This window comes from Vulpes lagopus, chromosome 6, assembly GCF_018345385.1.
Source record: "Vulpes lagopus strain Blue_001 chromosome 6, ASM1834538v1, whole genome shotgun sequence".
Taxonomy (NCBI): domain Eukaryota; kingdom Metazoa; phylum Chordata; class Mammalia; order Carnivora; family Canidae; genus Vulpes; species Vulpes lagopus.
In genome coordinates this window covers 59,444,584-59,462,709 of record NC_054829.1, presented here as the reverse complement: position 1 = coordinate 59,462,709, position 18,126 = coordinate 59,444,584, and the positions used below count along the sequence as shown (strand labels likewise).

The following is an 18,126-nucleotide window of genomic DNA, read 5'->3' as shown; positions in this document are numbered from 1 at the left end:
TAATAAAGGCCATATATGACAAACCAACAGCTAACATGATTCTCAATGGTGAAAAGTTAAAAGCTTTTCTTCTAAGGTCAGGAGCAAGTCAAGGATGCTCACAATTGCCATTTCTATTCAGCATAGTACTTTAGTCCTATCATAGCAATTAGAGAAGAAAAAGAATGAAAAGGCATCCAAATCTGAAAGGAATTAGTAAGATATTTGTCTGCAGGTGACATCATCCTATACTTAGGAAACCCTACACATTTCACCAAAAAAGTGTCAGAACTAGTGAATTCAGTAAGGTTTCAGGGTTAAAAATCAATTGCATTTCTATACACTAACAATGAAATGTAAGAAAAATAAATTAAGAAAGATTAAGTACAGTATCTTCAATAAGTGGTGTTAAGAAAACTGGATATCCAATGCAAAAGAATGAAACTGGACCCCTATTTTATACCACTGACAAAAATTAACTTGAAATGGATCAAAGACTTAAATTTAAGACCTGAAACCATACAGCTCCTAAAAGAAAACAGAGGGAAAATACTCTTGATATTGCTCTGGGCATTGATTTTTTGGATAAGACACCAAAAGCTAAAATAAATAAGTGGGACCATATCAAGAGCACCTGCACAGCAAAGGAAGCAAAGGAAAAGAAAAAGAAAAAAAAAAAGGACTTGAAAAGGCAGTTAATGGAATGGGAGAAAATATTTACAAACCATATATCTGCATTAGGGGTTAATACATAAACTAAATGAAGAACTCCTACAACTCAATAGCAAAAAAGCAAATAATCCAATTTAAAAATGGGCAAAGAACTTGAATAAACATTTTTCCAAAGAAGACATTCAAATTGTTAATAGATATATGAAAAGGTGTTCCATATCACTAATTATGAGGAAAATGCAAATCAAAACCATGATGAGATATTACCTTCCATCTGTTAGAATGCCTATTTTCAAAAAGACAAGAGATAACAGATGTTGGCAAGGGGGTGGAGAAAAGAAACTGATACACAATGTTGGTGGGAACGTGAACTGGTACAGCCTTTACAGAAAACAATATGGAGGTTCCTCAAAATATTAAAAATAGAACTACCATATGATTCCCACCCACTCTATTTTCCCCCTCCCCCCCCAGCTCCCCCCAAAAGAACTATCATATGATTCAGCAACCCAGTTATGAAGGAAATGAAATCAGTATCTCAAAGAGATACTTGTACACTCATGTTCACTGCCACATTATTCACAATAGCAAAGATATGGTAACAATATAAATCTTTGGATAAATGAATACAAAAAATATGTATATGTGTGTGTATATACACACACACACACAATGGAATATTATTATTCGGCTGTAAGAAAGGAAATCCTGCCATTTATGACAACCTGGAGGGCATTACTGTAAGTGAAATAAGCAGACAGAAAGGCAAATATTGTATGGTATCACTTATATGTGGAATCTTAAAGAACCTGATTTCATAGAAAGAGAATAGAATAGTGATGACCAGGGGCTCAGAGGAAAGGAGGGAAACAGGGAGATGCAGGTCAAAAGGTATAAATTTTCAGTTATAAAAATAGTAAGATCTAATGTACAGCATGGTGACTATAGTTAATCATATGCTGAATATCTGGAAGTTGCTAAGAGTAGACCATTCTCACCATAAAAAAACAAACAACAGTTAACTATGTGAGGTAATGGATGTGTTAATTATCTAGACCTTGGTAATCATTCCACAATTATCAAATCATCACGTTGTATACTTTAAATATAAACAATCATGTTTGTCAACTATTTCTCATTTAAGTTGGGGGGAAAATAAGGAAATTGACTCTCAGGGTGCCTGGCTGGCTCAGTTTGTACAGCATGTGACTCTTGACCTTGAGGTTGTGAGTTCAAGCCTGGTGTTGGGCATAGTTTACTTAAAAAAAAAAAAAAAAAAAAAGAAAAAAGAAAAGAAAAGAAAAAGAAAAAGAAATTTACTCTCATCTTTCCAGACATGTATCTGTGTACGTATTTGTGGGTAAATATGTTTTTTTTTTAATTTTTATTATGTGGTTTTTAAAATTAACATATATTATACATTGAATAGTACATGAATAAATTTGATACAAAAATATGAAATAATAAAAAATTATTAAAAGATGGCAAAAAAGGCACACAGTGTTACTCTGGAAATTTCCTGATCTCATTAAATTTTTTATGTGCATACTAAAAATACATAGGTAAATTTATTATATTTTTATTGTATGCTATTATATTTCTGTAAGTTATTCCATCAAGTAGAAAAATTCCTCTGAATATACTTTACATATTAAAAGGCTTTATTCACTAACAGAATCTAGTATATTAGGGATGCCTGGGTGGCTTGGCGGTTGAACATCTGCCTTTGGCTTAGGGAGTGATCATGGGGTTCCGGGATTGAGTCCTGCATCAGGCTCCCTGCACAGGGCCTGCTTCTCCCTCTGCCTCTCTCTGTGTCTCTCATGAATGAATAAATAAAATCTTAAAAAAAAAAAAGAATTTAGTATATTAGATGCATCTGCTTAATATTGGTAGTAGAACTGGGCTTCCTTTTCTAACTATGCAAATAGGTAAACCATTAGTGAAATGCTCTACAATTTTGGGATTTCATTTCTTCATTCAACTAGAAGTTGAATAATGTAATAACTTTTCATCTGTAGCCACTGACCACTATAAAGTATAATGAAGTAATCTACAAAAATCTGCATACTTAAGAAGTAATTAGATGAGTATTAATATATAAACTGATAAAGAAAATAAGGGAAAGGATTTTCAGGCTTTCCTAAATGAAAAAAAAATCTGCTTAAAGAACGATCTTAATTTTCAAACAATCAATCTTAAAGGGTAAAATTTTCAAAATTTTTAAATTTAAAATTTCAGAAATTTTCAAAAGTTTTAATACTTTAATCTGTACATTCACACTTACATCCTACATAATAATTATAATAGCTATCAGCCAACATTTATTAAAATTCATGTCCTGTAATTTTTATGGCAAAAAGTTCTAAGCACTCTAAAGTATATTTTCTCATTTAGTCTTCAAAGTAACTCTATCTATGAGGTCGAGTGAAGGTATGTTCAGAAGATAGTAAACTGACTCAGGTACCTGGACAACAGGATATTTCAAAGGAATCTCTACATGATTTTGAAAAGATGGGCTGAGTCCTCATCCGGAGGCTTCAAATTCCCAGATAAACAACATGGGTCTTATTTTATAAGCAAAGGAAAACCACTCAGCAATACTGTTGGGTTTTGACATAAGTCATATGAATGTGAAGGATGATTTGAAGGAGAAAACCTCAGAAGCCAAGAGATCAACCAGAAAGCTACCACAGTATCACAAGAAAGAAATAATGAAAGAGGTCAGGTGTTGTATAGGAGACACAGAATTAAAATGAAAAAAAAAATTTAAAACGCAAACTCCATCTATGATTAACTGAAAAGTAAAGGGGATGAATCAAAATAATATCCTGATTCTGGTAACTGTAGGGATGTATATTTTCTCACCTAAGAGAGGTTGAATAAAGAATATATATTAATAAAGACAATGGCAATTATAAATTTGCAGGTAGCATTTAAAAAACCAAGATCACAGTCTCCTAACATAAAATACAAGGAGATTATCATGAACTTTGATATCTCAAAAAAGCTGCCTGGGTTGCCATAACTTAGCCATGCAAAATTTAAAGAAAACCATTAAATAATTTTATATTTCAAGGTATCCAAATCTAAAGATCTTTAACAGGGCCACAATAAATGAGAAATACTCACTTGAATAATCTTCAAGGGAGAGTCAGGCTGATAAATCTGAAGTCTAGGTACATAATGAACCAGCATGTGAAGCATGTTACAAGCCACATGGGCTACTGTTTTATTAGTAAACTGTAACAGTAAAAACAATTTTAAAATATTCATTAATGCATTAGCTGCTGAAAACCTTTAAATTTTATACATTTTTGTCATTGTATATTTGTTTATTAAAATATTAAAATAATAATACACAGCTGTAAAATAAAAATTGACAACACATTCCAAAAACACAATTAAGTTTTTTTTTTTTTTAATTTTATTTATTTATGATAGTCACACAGAGAGAGAGAGAGAGAGGGGCAGAGACACAGGCAGGGGGAAAAGCAGGCTCTATGCACCGGGAGTCCGACGTGGGATTCGATCCCGGGTCTCTAGGATTGCGCCCTGGGCCAAAGGAAGGCGCTAAACCGCTGCGCCACCCAGGGATCCCAATTAAGTTTATTTTTAATTTTGAATGTTTGCCTCAATTAACGTTTTATTCCATTTTCTCTTACTTGGATTTCTGCAACAGCCTGCAAACTGCTCATTTCCTTATCAATCGTTTCCCCATTCCAATCTGCTACAAACAACACTTTCAAATTAATCTTCTAAAGAACTGCTCTGATGCTGACGTTGTCTATGCTTAAAGCTCTTGGATGACTCTCCAGTGGCATAAACTCAAACTTGTTATGGCATAAACTCAAACTTGTTACGCTTAGCTCTCTATGACCAAATCTCCCCAACTCTTCAAGCCCTGACCAAATGTCTCCACTTTCCAAGTCTTCTCCATTACCTACATCAAAGTAATCACGGCTTCCTCTGACCTCAATCAACATTTTATATGCATCACTCATTTGGTTCTCTTAGCTTTGTTTTATTATTACTCTTATTTAATTTAATCCTTTTTAGCCATCATATTATTAATCTCTTGAGTCTAGTATTTACAATTATTTTTCATACTGGTATACCTCAATGTGACTAGCAAAGCACCTCAAACATAGTACATATTCAGAAATACTTGTCAAGTAAGCAATATTTGTACCTTTTTTTTTTATATTTGTACCTTTTATGTTTAGAATTCTATATAGATACTTTAAAACAAGTTTTAAAACAAAACTAATATGCATACTTTCACAAGCAAAAAATTTACTCATTCAGACTGTCCAAAAAATCAGGTTATTATTTTTTAACAAATTTTACTCTGGTTACAAAGACAGCACTTAACTTGAATAATAAAGCCAAAATACTGAATAGCTCAAGAATTCAGGAAGTATTAAGGAATGAAAAGTAGGTTACAAAAATACTGATTAGGAAAAAAACAACCCTATATATGTTGTTAAATGACACCAAAAGTTGAGATAAAATAGGTTGATAACCTTATATCTTAGAGATACTAAAATATCCTAAATTCAAGAGTAGAACAACTCTGAAGGAAAAAGTCAGCATCAAAGAAATAATGTAATGACAAAAGATATAATTAACATTTGGAGAAAAATAGTCCTGCATTCTTTATTAATATATTCCACTAATAATATATTCCACTAAATACATTTTTTTACCTTTAAGGAGACACAAATTACATTCAGAGCTTCCTTGATTTGAGGATGATGAGACTCATGGACCAGTTCTTCACAAATCCAAATACCTAAACTGCACAGTGCTACACAGCTGCAAAAAAGGCAACCAAAAATGATATAAACAGAAATAGATGAGCCTTTAAACAAAATGAAACCACCACGACAACCAAAATACCGACAACCAATCTAGAATGAACAAGCACTGTTTAAGTGAATCAATTTCTTACTCTGCACATTATTTCTTCTTAAGCAAGTGAAAGAAGGAGGAAAGCACATGACCCCAAACTCAAAGATTAATTTTCAGTTATAATTTACTACTAAGGTGGGGATAACACACAGGACCTTTGTAACAAACCCGTATTAACAAACTGATATTGCCGTAAAGCTTCCCAAACAAAAATTGTAACTTTCAAAAAAGGAAAGAGAATGATTTTGACAGCACAAAATGAACTTTAGCAAAAACATGAAGCTGATGGGATGTCATATCATTTTCTTCCTTCCTTCCTCCCTCCCTCCATCTTTCTTCCTTTGAGAGAAGGTGAGGGGTGGGGAGGGAAGCAGAGAAAATTTTAAGCAGGCTCCGTGTACAGCACAGAGCCTGACTCCATCATGACCTGACCAAAATTAATAGCTGGACACTTAAGTGACTGAGTCACCCAGGTGCCCCTAAATATTATTTTAATAACTCTTAAATTTAACAAAGCTGATTACAAATTCTTTGTAAAACAAATTGGCAATACAAATAAAATTCATATACTTTATACACAATTTCCAACAGAAATAGAACCGGTAGAATTTCTTCTATTCCCTAATGTCTTATGAAACTTCATTTCCTTGTTTCAACCGAGTTTTTGCTTGAAAGGTATTAATTGATGATCAGAATCATTAAAAATGTTATCAGTGTGTTCAAGTATTAGCTTCTAATGAAGCACATACTGGTTTCCCTCAACTCCTAAACAAGTCAACTCCTTGTAGTATCCTGGTATACTTTGGCATGTCCTGATACCAACATTGTTTTTGTTTTTTTTGTTTTGTTTTGCTCTGTTTTACCGACATTCTTAAATTCTGTAGAATGTTCAATTCCAGAATAATTGAATGCAGAAGTATCTTTCATCCTGAACATAGTGGACCAGAAGTTTGTAAGTCTCATCTTTCAGTTTATCACAGTGTTCATGCTAATAAATTATTTACTAGCAAAACTACCGGTCTTCTAGGCTAATTCTACTACTTTATTCTTCCCTACTGTTACCTACCCATTAATATTACAGATCTAAATAACCAGGTTTCAGGTTTGGCAGTGGAAAGAGCTATAATCCTAAAGTAATTATGAACTCTGAAGTGAAGCAAAGCTCTCCATGGATGTAACTAACCAGCACAGACTGGGAGTAGAATGCTTTATTAACACGTTTTTATAATAGAGGGGTAAGATCAATTTGTGTGTGTTTCCTACATTCCTCAAGATAGCAAAATATTCTAGATTATTCCTAGAATGACTCAACTCTCTTCTCCTGGTCTAATTTTGGGGGATAAGCTTCTAAGACCTTACATTCCTGAAAGGAAAACAAGTTTAGAAAATGCTTCTGTTCAACTTTGGGATTTTCTTACATTTTCAAGCAAGCTATTGTGTTAATGATTTCCAAGTCTACTTACAGGCAGCTATATGTTTTAGGCTTCAGTGTTCTTTCATTTCAGAGGCAACATAGTGTTTAAAAAAAAAAAAGGCAGAAGATCTAGATTCTGAAGCTCTAGGTTCAAATCTGGTTCTGCCACTTATTATTTATGCATCTAATAAGGCTCTGAAGACAAACTGCCAGGGTTTTAATCATGGTTCTGCTATTTCTGGATGATAGGGCAGATTATTTAAATTCTCTGGGCTCCCATCTATAAAAAGGAAGACAAAAATTATACCTATATTCTAGAGCTGCTGCAAAGATTAAATGAGGTAATAAAGTGTTCAGAACAATGCTTGGTATATAACAAATGTTAGTTTTCTAAGCCATCAGTTTTTTTGCTAGCAAAGCTGGAAGAATAAAAATGATTCCAATAATTTCTGAACTGTTATGAGGATTAAAGGGAACAATGATAGGAAAATCCTTGTGAACTTAAAAGATTATCATTATTAATCATTAACACAGAAAATGTTAAAGAAATAATATTGAAAATCATCAAATTTGGAGTTAAGGCTACCAGAAATATAAATATGGGAATAATGGAAAACACAATGTTTTCTGGAATAGCTGCCTAGTATTAAAACTAATGTAAAAGAAAGATTTACTCAAAGAGATTTGTTTTTAGTTAACTTGGCTACTGAGAAAAATATGCCAAGTGAATTAAAAGGCTGGAGCTAGGGATCCCTGGGTGGCACAGCGGTTTGGCGCCTGCCTTTGGCCCAGGGCGTGATCCTGGAGATCCGGGATCGAATCCCACGTCGGGCTCCCAGTGCATGGAGCCTGCTTCTCCTCCCTCTGCCTGTGTCTCTGCCTCTCTCTCTCTCTCTGTGACTATCATAAATAAAATAAAATAAAATTCTTAAAAAAAAAAAAAAAAAAAAAGGCTGGAGCTATTTCATTTAAGCAAACTGCTCATTTTACATTAATTCTAGTTGCTGTTAAAAGGTTTAAATTACAATTAGAATCAAAATGGTCAAAGCCATAATCTGTATTTTTATGAAACTTGAATAAAAAAAATGTGCAGGTGTTAGGAAAAAAGGAAGCTTTCTAGACATGTAGGTCAAAAAAGTAGTAACATAGACTACTGTTGAGGCTAATGACATATTATTAGAATTAGCTTCAAGAAATATAAAATATAAATTAATGATATTTTCAGGAAAAAAAGGAACATGGTGTGCTATTGGCAACCTGTTGATTTAAATCTCAGCCTTTCTGGAAAATTTTAAATAGAAAATGACAGTTTTCACTTCTTAACAAGGCATTTAGAAGGGAAAACATTCTAAAATCTTATTATTTATATTGTACTTTTAAAAAATATCCTGATAAAATATTTATAAATCCTCCTACAAGTATTTTTTTCTACAAAATAAATCTTTTAATTCAATTGAACAAAAATTCATTGACTACATGTCAAGGTATTGCAAAACAGATAGTGACAAATATAACCTGAAAGGAAAGCAAAATATACTTAAAATTAAAAGAAATCATTTTATTAGTTTTAAAATTTTTATTTGTTTAAAGAGAGAAAGAGACTGCATGTGAGTGAGCAGTGGGGGGCAAGGGCAGAGGGAGATGAAGAGAAAGAATCTTAAGCAGGCTCCATGCCCAGCACAGGGGTGATGTGGGGCTTGATACCATGACCTTGAGATCATGACCTGAGCTGAACTCAAGAGTCAGACTGAGCCACCCAGGCACCTCCCTCCAAAATTATTTTAGATATAGGAAATAAAAATACTTAAAAAGGTAAACAGGATTTTATTTTTTTAATGAAGGAAGGTTTATAAAATCATGAAAAAATATTTAATCATCTTAATAATTTAAATTTATAATTCAGAACAGCTTTTGTACATCTGAAACGATGGGGACTGCCAAATAATTCAATCAACTTCTACAATAAGATTCCAAAAAGATAATAGTCATGTCAAATCTTAAAACATCTGACCTACCCAGGTGCCTGTGTAGCTCAGTTGGTTAAGCGTCTGCCTTTGGCTCAGGTCATGATCCCAGGGTCCTGGGATTGAGCCCTGCCATCAGCTTCCTGCTCAGCGGGGAGCCTGCTTCTCCCTCTCCCTCTATCCCTCCACCTTGTGTGCATGTGCACACAAGCACTCTCACTCACTCACTCACTCTCAAATAAAATCTTAAAAAAAAAAAAAGAACATCTGACCTACCGTGCAGGACCAGAAGGCTCATCTCTTGCTGAGCTTAATACAGTTTTGATTATAAGTTCCTAAAATAAAGGGTAAAAACCAGTAATGATTAAGATTTCATTCATTCATTCATTCATTCAACAAATATTTATAAATAGCCACTATGGGCTCATGCGCTGCCCCAGGTGCTAGGGATACAATGGGGAAATAAAACAATCTTTGTTCTCAAGCTGCAGACTTTAATAATAGAGTCTAGTATTACTCATAAAATTAGCTAGATAAATAATAACATGGTATGAATATTTGTATTCCCCTCAAATTCTTATACTAAAATTGAACCCCCAGATATAATGGATGGTAGTAGCTGGTGCTTAGGTCATGAGGATGGAGACATTATGAATGAGATTAATGCTCTTATAAAAGAGACTACCACAGAATTCCTTAGCTCCCTCCACTCTGTGAAGACACAGCGAGAAGATGCCAGCTATGCATCAGTGAGAGGGTCCTCACCAGAATTCAACTCTATTGGAGCCTTGATCTTGGATTTATCAGCCTCCAGAACTGTGAGAAATAAATTTCTGTCATTTATAAGCTACCTAGTTGGTAGTATTTTCTTTTGGTAGTACTTTATAAAAGCACAAATAGACAAAAATAAATAATTTCTGAAATTTATAACCAAATATATATATATTCAAAAAAAGGAATTTTTCCTGATTAAAAGATTAATAAAAAGCTCACTATAAGATAATTAAAACAGATTTAATTGCTCAAAAGTATGAGCATCTTTTCAAAACTCTGAGAAATATTCATTGAAAAGCAAACCTTTTTTGAATAATTTGTAAAAAATTATAATGTGTAAGTTTGAGGATAAGTGCTAAATAATAGTTAAAATTATGTAAATGAATAAAATATTCAAAAGGGAGAATAAACAGAAAGTAATTGTCTAAAGAGAGGATCTTAAGTTTGTGTTTATTAGGCAGATAAAGAACACTAGTGTATTTGGGAGTCCTAGAATATGTTGAGAAGCAAGAAGTAAATCAAGCTAAATCTGTGTAATGTAAGTCAAAGTTGAAAAGATTTAGGATGGTCTGTAATACCAACATGAGACAGATACTCTAGTGGCTAATTAAGGAGAGGAAAACAAGAATGCCACCAGGTTTGATAATTAAGAATCTATTTGTTCCTTTCTTTAAAAATCATTCATTCACTCATTCATTCATTTATCCAAAAAGCACTTATCAGCTACACAGATTGTAAGCTCCTTAGAAGAAGTAACCTTCTACACATCTTTGTAAACCTAGTATCTAGCCCAGTGGCTGACAATTAATCAGGTATTGTTTAAGCCCAAGAGCTTTCTATGTAGGAGATCCTGTCTTAAATGCTGGAAAGAAACAGATTAAGATACAGTACCTATCCTCAAGAAGTTTACATTCCAGGGAAGGAGGCAAACTTGTAAACAATTACAAAATAAGATGACGTATACAAGGTTCTACGTGAATAAATAAAACTTCAGAAAGTCATAGAGACTTCACAAAGGGGTCTTAGGTAAACAGGATTTTGACAAATGATCAAGGTCAAAGACTAAAATTTTTTGTGTTTGGTAATTAAGAGACAAAAAGAGGAAAACACCTCTATATAATGGATGTTTTAGGCAGAAAGAAATGCATTTTCAAAAGCCCAAAATCAAAAAACAGCATGGTACGGTCCATATGGCTATGTGGCTGCAGTTTAGAGTACACAGGGAACTGGTTTCAGTGAAAATGTGAAAATTAAATATGACCACTATGACATGTAATTTCCCCTTAAATCTTCAGTTACCTGACAGAGAATCATCATTTTCTTAGGCTTTTTGCTTTCTTGATTATTAGAATTACCTTTTATTTTGGAGATACCCTTTACCAAAGTTTTTTGATTTTTTTAAATCATTTCAGCCATTAATACCTATACAAAGGCCAGAAGATAATAAGGCTACTCTGAAATGCAGATCGTAAGTAATAAACAGGGCTAATCCCTAATAAATTCAAAACTGCCCAAACAAATTAAAACTATTACCTATCCCTGACCTTCAGGATCTTCTGAAAATAGAAGAACCCAAAGATATTACATCTGTGAAGACCAAAACTCAATTTGTATAGTTTTTATTAACTCTCATTGCAAATTTGCATTGACCTATACAATTTTATGTGTCAGTGAAATTCACTTGTTTAACAAACGTTTCTAGAGTACCAGATGCCAAAGCAGCATGTTAAGCTCTGAGGATATAGGAGTAAATAAGACCTTGTGGTGTTTATTTGTCTGAAGTATAAATCATACACTAAACAAGTAATTACAAATGTAAAGAGAAATATAGCTGGTATGAAAGGTACATGCAGAAATCCAGAAAACTGGATTGAAAAAATTTCTTTCAGAGAAGGCAAAAGTCTAAAAAAAAATTATCAGCATGACTTTTGAGGTGTTATAATGATTCAGGTACACAGCATCCTCACCGCAATTTCACAGTTTCCTACAGCAAAATGGAATATTCCATTACATTGGTTGATATATCACATTGGGAAATTAGGAAAGAGAGACAAATTTTTTGTAGGTTCAGTTTCATCTCAGTCTTAGAAGCCTTAGAAGTAGCATAGTATCTGCCTCATAAGATGTTTCAATAAATGTTCTGTGAGTGAATGAAAAAATCCTAAGATACTGACACATGAATGAATTCAATAATGAGAAAATGTTTCCAAAGAAGTTATAAACACAAAAAAGACTATGCTCCTACTGGACATTTTAGTCTTATGTCTGAGGTGTATGACTGGTTAACGCTCTTTCACAATTATGTGAATTTCTAAAGGAAAAGAATACAAGTTTTATGGAACATACACGGTTATTAAAAGGCCATTTAAACACTAAAAATTAGCATCTGATTTCTTACCTTAACGTCTGTAAACTGAGACACAGCAATATCAGGAATGTTGGGATGGAGAGCAGGCAGTTCACAATATAAGTTAGGAAAGCAAACCAAAGATCCCAGAAGAACTTGGGCTTCCACTCGTGGTGCCTATGTATTAGATTTTTTAAGTCTTTAAAATGTATTTGATTATGTCATTTAAACTGCCAGAAAAGTTACTTTATTACCTAACCATATTACAAAGAGAAGTGAGAACAAAAGACAAAATTAAAAAGGAAAGAGGAAACCTAAAGATTCAGGTTTTCACTTCTACTTTCCACATAAACTACTGCTATTCTCAATAAGTATAATGAACAAAGAGCAGAGCTCTCCTTAAAAGCAGCAAATAAGCAGAAATTAGCCACAGTTAACGGGATTGTAAATAGGAATATAGCTTAGCTAACAGCATTAAATTACCCTAATTTTGAGAATAAATATAAATACTTTTATTTTAAAGACAACTCACACACCACAACATATTGTACTTATGACTAGATGACTCTATGTCACTAGATTGTATTTGTTACTACCTAGGGATAAAAAAGTAATTAAGGATAAAAACATTAACTGTATCTTCAAGAAATAGGCACTAGTCTAGATGATGTTTATGGTATTTTGCACATGAGAAAAGCATTGCCTCTACTACTTACTAAAAACAGTCAGACTTTATACTTGGCCTACAGATGAAGGTAACTTTTCATCTTTCTTTCTCAGCTGTATTAAGCCATTTCTGAAGTATCAGCACTGAGTATTTTCCTTCTTCTACCTTCTTGCATGTCCACCAAACACCAACACCTCCCTACTAATACACTATTTACCAAAATACCTATAATATTCATTTTTATGTTTAATGATCTCTAACAAAAATGCTAAAACAAGTCTGCTAGAAATATAATACTCCTATTCACATAAAACAAGAATTTGTATCCAAAAAAATTTCCTTACATTTCTAAATGTGGAGTAGTACTTTATTATGATTATCAACAAAACCACTCGTTTCCATATTTAAAAAGTAATCTAGATCTGCAGATAAAAGACAACACTATAAAGGGAGACGGTAAGCTTGTAGACACTATCCCACTTTAAAATAAGCGACAGGGGTGCCTGACTGGCTAAGTCCGTAGAGCATGTGACTCTTGATCTCAGAGTTGTAAATCCAAGCTCCACAATGGGTACTGAGATTATTTAGAAGAATAAAATCTTTAAATAAAGAAAGTAAGTAAAACTAGCTATAAAAATGAAACTGATGAAAAAAAAAAACCCACCCAGTATTTAATGAAAGAGATTAGCTAAGGGTTTTTCTTTAAAGTTGGAAAAGGTAACTAAGAACTATGTGGATATAATGGGAGCATAACTGTAAAGTGATTATAATAAGGAAAGGCAAATCTAATAAATTATTTTGTGATCTGTCTGGCAGGGGGAGAAAGGAGGCTACTGGTTAACAAAAGGAAGATGGATGTGTGTGGGATCTAAAATGGAATCCAAAGAGGAAGATTTGAATTGTGTATCTCCAACATAATCCAGAGAAAACATTAACTTTAACCTTATAGGAGAGAGATGAGGTGTCATGTTTGATTTCTGGAATAATTTGTTCTTCCATGCAGTCTTTCTCAACAAGTGTTCCTCATATAAACCACGGAAATGATTATTCTTAAAATTATTGCAAGGATGTTACAGAACTAGTATCCTTCTAGATGCATAGGAGGTATATTTAGTCACAAAAAATGGATGCCCGGGGGATCCCTGGGTGGCTCAGCGGTTTGGCGCCTGCCTTTGGCCCAGGACATGGTCCTGGAGTCCCGGGATCAAGTCCCACATCGGGTTCCTGGCATGGAGCCTGCTTCTCTCTCTGCTTCTCTCTCTGCCTCTCTCTCTCTTTATCTCTCTATGTCTATCATGAATAAATAAATAAAATCTTAAAAAAAAAAATGGATGCCCAAGGACATCAGGGCTTAATAATTCTCCTGCAGAATCTTGAAAAAGTACAGGAAATGTGCTGATCAGTCACCTAGAATAACTGGCCTACAGAATAGTAATTATTTTCACAGTAAGTTGATGAAAAATTACAGTAATTCATGTATCAGTCTCCTCTGAGTTCTACCAATTTATGATAGTACCCAAAAGACTGATAGTCTGTGTATACTAATACAAAAATAGCCTTGTAACTTACCATCTTTATTTGCCTTCCATTTAATTTACTCCTAGATTAATACACATATTTTAATATTGTCAAAGCACAGATTCAAACATCTCTCTACTTTATAAAATGTAACTGTTTCCCTAGATTAATACACTTATTTTAATATTGTCAAAGCACAGATTCAAACATCTCTTTACTTTAAAAAATTTAACTGTTTCTCTAATATAGCATTATCACCTGATCCCTCCCATTCAAGACCTTCCAAAGGTAGTCTTAGGCAGTGATTCTCAATCTTCAATGTCCATACCAATTATCTGGAATATAATTGAAACATGCATTCTGTTTCAATAGGTATGGAATGAGGTCTGAGACTCTGAATTTCCTTTTTTTTTTTTTTTTGAAGATTTTATTTTTTTATTTATTCATGAGAGACACACACAGAGAGAGAGAGGCAGAGACACAGGCAGAGAGAGAAGCAGACTCCATGCAGGGAGCCCGTCAATTCCGGGTCTCCAGAATCATGCCCTGGGCCGAAGGCAACACTAAACCGCTGAGCCACCCAGGCTGCCCTGAGACTCTGAATTTCTAACAAGCACCTAGAACATGCCAAATGTTTCTGGTGTGCAGATCATACTTTTCGTAGCTAGGACCTAAACTACCCTTCTGTTCTTTCTGTCCACTACTCTCTAGATAGATTAACCTACTTCAAAAAGAGACGGGGTATTTGTCATTCCTAAAACACAGCTTACTCATGCCTGTTTCCCTAGTAGCATACCTTCCCTCATCAACATTTTCACTTCTAAAATTACTAATAATTTTTCAAGGGCCTATTCATTTTTAAAAAATTTTTTTTAAATTTTTATTTATTTATGATAGTCACAGAGAGAGAGAGAGAGAGGCAGAGACACAGGCAGAGGGAGAAGCAGGCTCCATGCACCGGGAGCCCGACGTGGGATTCGATCCCGGGTCTCCAGGATCGCGCCCTGGGCCAAAGGCAGGCGCCAAACCGCTGCGCCACCCAGGGATCCCTCAAGGGCCTATTCAAATATCTTTTCCATGAAATACTCCTGATATCCCTACACAAGGTCTTTCATCTGAATTATCAACTGAATTTATTTATTTATTTTTTAAAAAAAATTTTTTTTTATTTATTTATGATAGTCACAGAGAGAGAGAGAGAGAGGCAGAGACACAGGCGGAGGGAGAAGCAGGCTCCATGCACCGGGAGCCTGACGTGGGATTCGATCCCGGGTCTCCAGGATTGCGCCCTGGGCCAAAGGCAGGCGCCAAACCGCTGCGCCACCCAGGGATCCCATCAACTGAATTTATTAAACTCTTATACTGCACATACACAAGGTGTCCAAATAATATTCAAACCATATTACAAATGTTAATTTAATCCTTATAAAATTACCCTATGAGGACAATTTATAGATGAAGAAACTGAGAAACACAGAAATTTAGTAATTTGCATAAAGTCTCACGTCTACTAAGTGGCAGAGGTGGGATTTGAACCCAGTTAGCCCAGCTCTAGACTCCATGATTTTTTTAAGATTTTATTTATTTATTTTGAGAGAGAAAGAGAGCACGTGCACGTGTGCACAAGCAGGGGAAGGAACAGAGGGGGAGGAACAGGGGAGGGGGTCTGACCTGGGGCTCAATCCCAGGACCCTGAGATCATGACCTGAGCTGAAGTCACATGCTTAACCCACTGAGCCACCCAGGTGCCCCTAGATTCCATGCTTTTTAACCACTATATTAACTGCCTCCTATTGATACTTATTTATGCCCTACATTCTATGGTTGTTATCAATTAAAAAACACCTATATCAGCATGGTGCTGCCCTAGGTCCTGGAGGTACCAAGATGAGTAAGACATGATCACTGTTCTTATGAAATTGGAGAAAGAGAGTTAATAACTAGCTATAAATACAAGTTCTTCCCTTACCTGATCATTTCTTCTAGGTGACTGCATCTAGTTTCATGGCCTTCAATAACATGTAATGTATAAGCTAATGTCTCCCAGCTTTCCACTTCAGTCCTGACATCTCCTTTGAGCTCCCAATGCAATGGCTCTCCTGATATCTTCTCACGGATCTCTAATAAGCAGCTTACTATGCTCTGAATAGAACTCTTTCTCATTCACTGTTGGTCTTTTGCACAGCTTTTGAGTGAAATAATGTATTTTAAACTGCTTTCTAAGTTATAAAGTAATGGACAAGTATGGCTGATTTTTCTTTCCCAAATACTCTTAGTTTATTCTAGTAGACTTCCAATTGATTGCTATTTCTCATTTATATTTGCCTGAGTGATCTTTCTCAAATAGAAATTTGATGTCACTCCTTATATAAAATCCCTCAATGCTTACTCATTCTCTCCTTGGAATGAAATCTAACCTTTTTAGTACTATAAACCAGCTACTGTCTTCCTATTCAGTTTACCTCTGCTACTTAAATGTGTGCATCTTCCAACTATGATGAGTTACTTGGCATTGTCTCATAGTCCCATAAATGTTAAGAAAAATCCTCATATGCTGTTTTAGAGTTTACTTCTAGAGCATATTTCTGGATTATCTCACCACTGGGCCTTCTCTTTTGCTATGGCCCACTGACCTTTCTTTAGTTTCTTCCCTCCCTCTACTTGTTTCCTTAGATATCTTCAATTTTAAATTTTGTTTTGTAATCAGACTTAGTCCATTTTTATAGTTCATATGTCAATTTATCAACTAATTGTAGTACTTGTACTTCAAAACTTAATTTTTAAAAAAGCTATTTCTTTTTTTTTTTTTTTAAAGATTTATTTATTTATTTATTTATTCATGAGAAACACACACACACACAGAGGCAGAGACACAGGTAGAGGGGGAGAAGCAGGCTCCATGCAAGGAGCCTGACGTGGGACTCGATCCCCGATCTCCAACCGTGGGCTGCAAGCGGCGCTAAACCGCTGCGCCACCGGGGCTGCCCTAAAAAAAGCTATTTCAATTAAACTGTAAATTTTCCTGAACATTGGCTTGTTAAATTTATTAACAAGGGCTCCTCCTTTGTTACTTTGTTGAGTCCTGTTTCACTATAGTCTGTTATATTATGAAGAGCAGGAAATAAAAACTTACATTGAGAAAAGCTGAAGAAGCCACTCTACCAGCTGCTACAATAAAATCCATAATAAGCATTGTGGCACCAGGCAAACCAAGTGAAAAAAACTGAGGTGAGCAGTGCTTGATGATTGTATTGACAATATCCTTAGATGTAGGAAAAGAAGGGAAAAAGAATATCATAAGTTAATCTTGAGCATTAGCTAATCAATATCCTTACAAATAGGTAACATGGAACAGTATAACAGGCAATAACTGTCTAATTGGCAAGACCAATTTTAATTCTTCTAAATATCCATGTTTAGTATCATACTCTGTCAAAGGAAGGTAAACTTAAAACACATTTGTTTAACTGACGTCAATAAAGCATTTTTTTTTCACATTAGAGAGCAAGTTGGAAGGCTCTCTGCTTCAGAGGGTTGAAAATATAAGTTCCATGTGTCATAAAACTGAACTGCAGTGTGGTTCCTTCTCTCATTTACTTGCTTCCATGTGAGATCTCTGATTTCTAAAGCTATATGACCTACCATGTGGCTGGAGAGATTCCCTTTACTGGATAAACTGAAGTCCTTTGATGACAAATATCTAGCCTCAGAAATATAAACCTAGGCATTTTTGAGGGAGTATTCTTAATTTGGTTATTCATTCACTTTGCCTCTGGAATTCAACATGAGGATGCAGTGTTTTGCTGTTTTACTCAATCTGATTTATCTTAAATGAAAGGTCTCTTTGTCCAGTAATTAAGGGTATCATTTTTTTTTT

General features: G+C 34.5%; 1 protein-coding gene across 14 annotated transcripts in view; it reads right to left on the bottom strand.

The window, feature by feature from the left end:
- The window catches only part of RALGAPA1 (Ral GTPase activating protein catalytic subunit alpha 1), a 247,220-nt gene that overhangs the window by 101,544 nt on the left and 127,550 nt on the right, over positions 1-18,126 (bottom strand). For all 14 annotated transcript variants that reach the window (XM_041758113.1, XM_041758106.1, XM_041758107.1 and 11 more), the window contains 5 exons: positions 17,383-17,511; positions 12,116-12,241; positions 9,220-9,278; positions 5,361-5,469; positions 3,784-3,894 (listed from right to left, as the gene is read on the bottom strand). In XM_041758113.1, the coding sequence (XP_041614047.1) occupies positions 3,784-3,894; positions 5,361-5,469; positions 9,220-9,278; positions 12,116-12,241; positions 17,383-17,511 (534 nt within the window). The remainder of the gene's footprint in view (positions 1-3,783; positions 3,895-5,360; positions 5,470-9,219; positions 9,279-12,115; positions 12,242-17,382; positions 17,512-18,126) is intronic.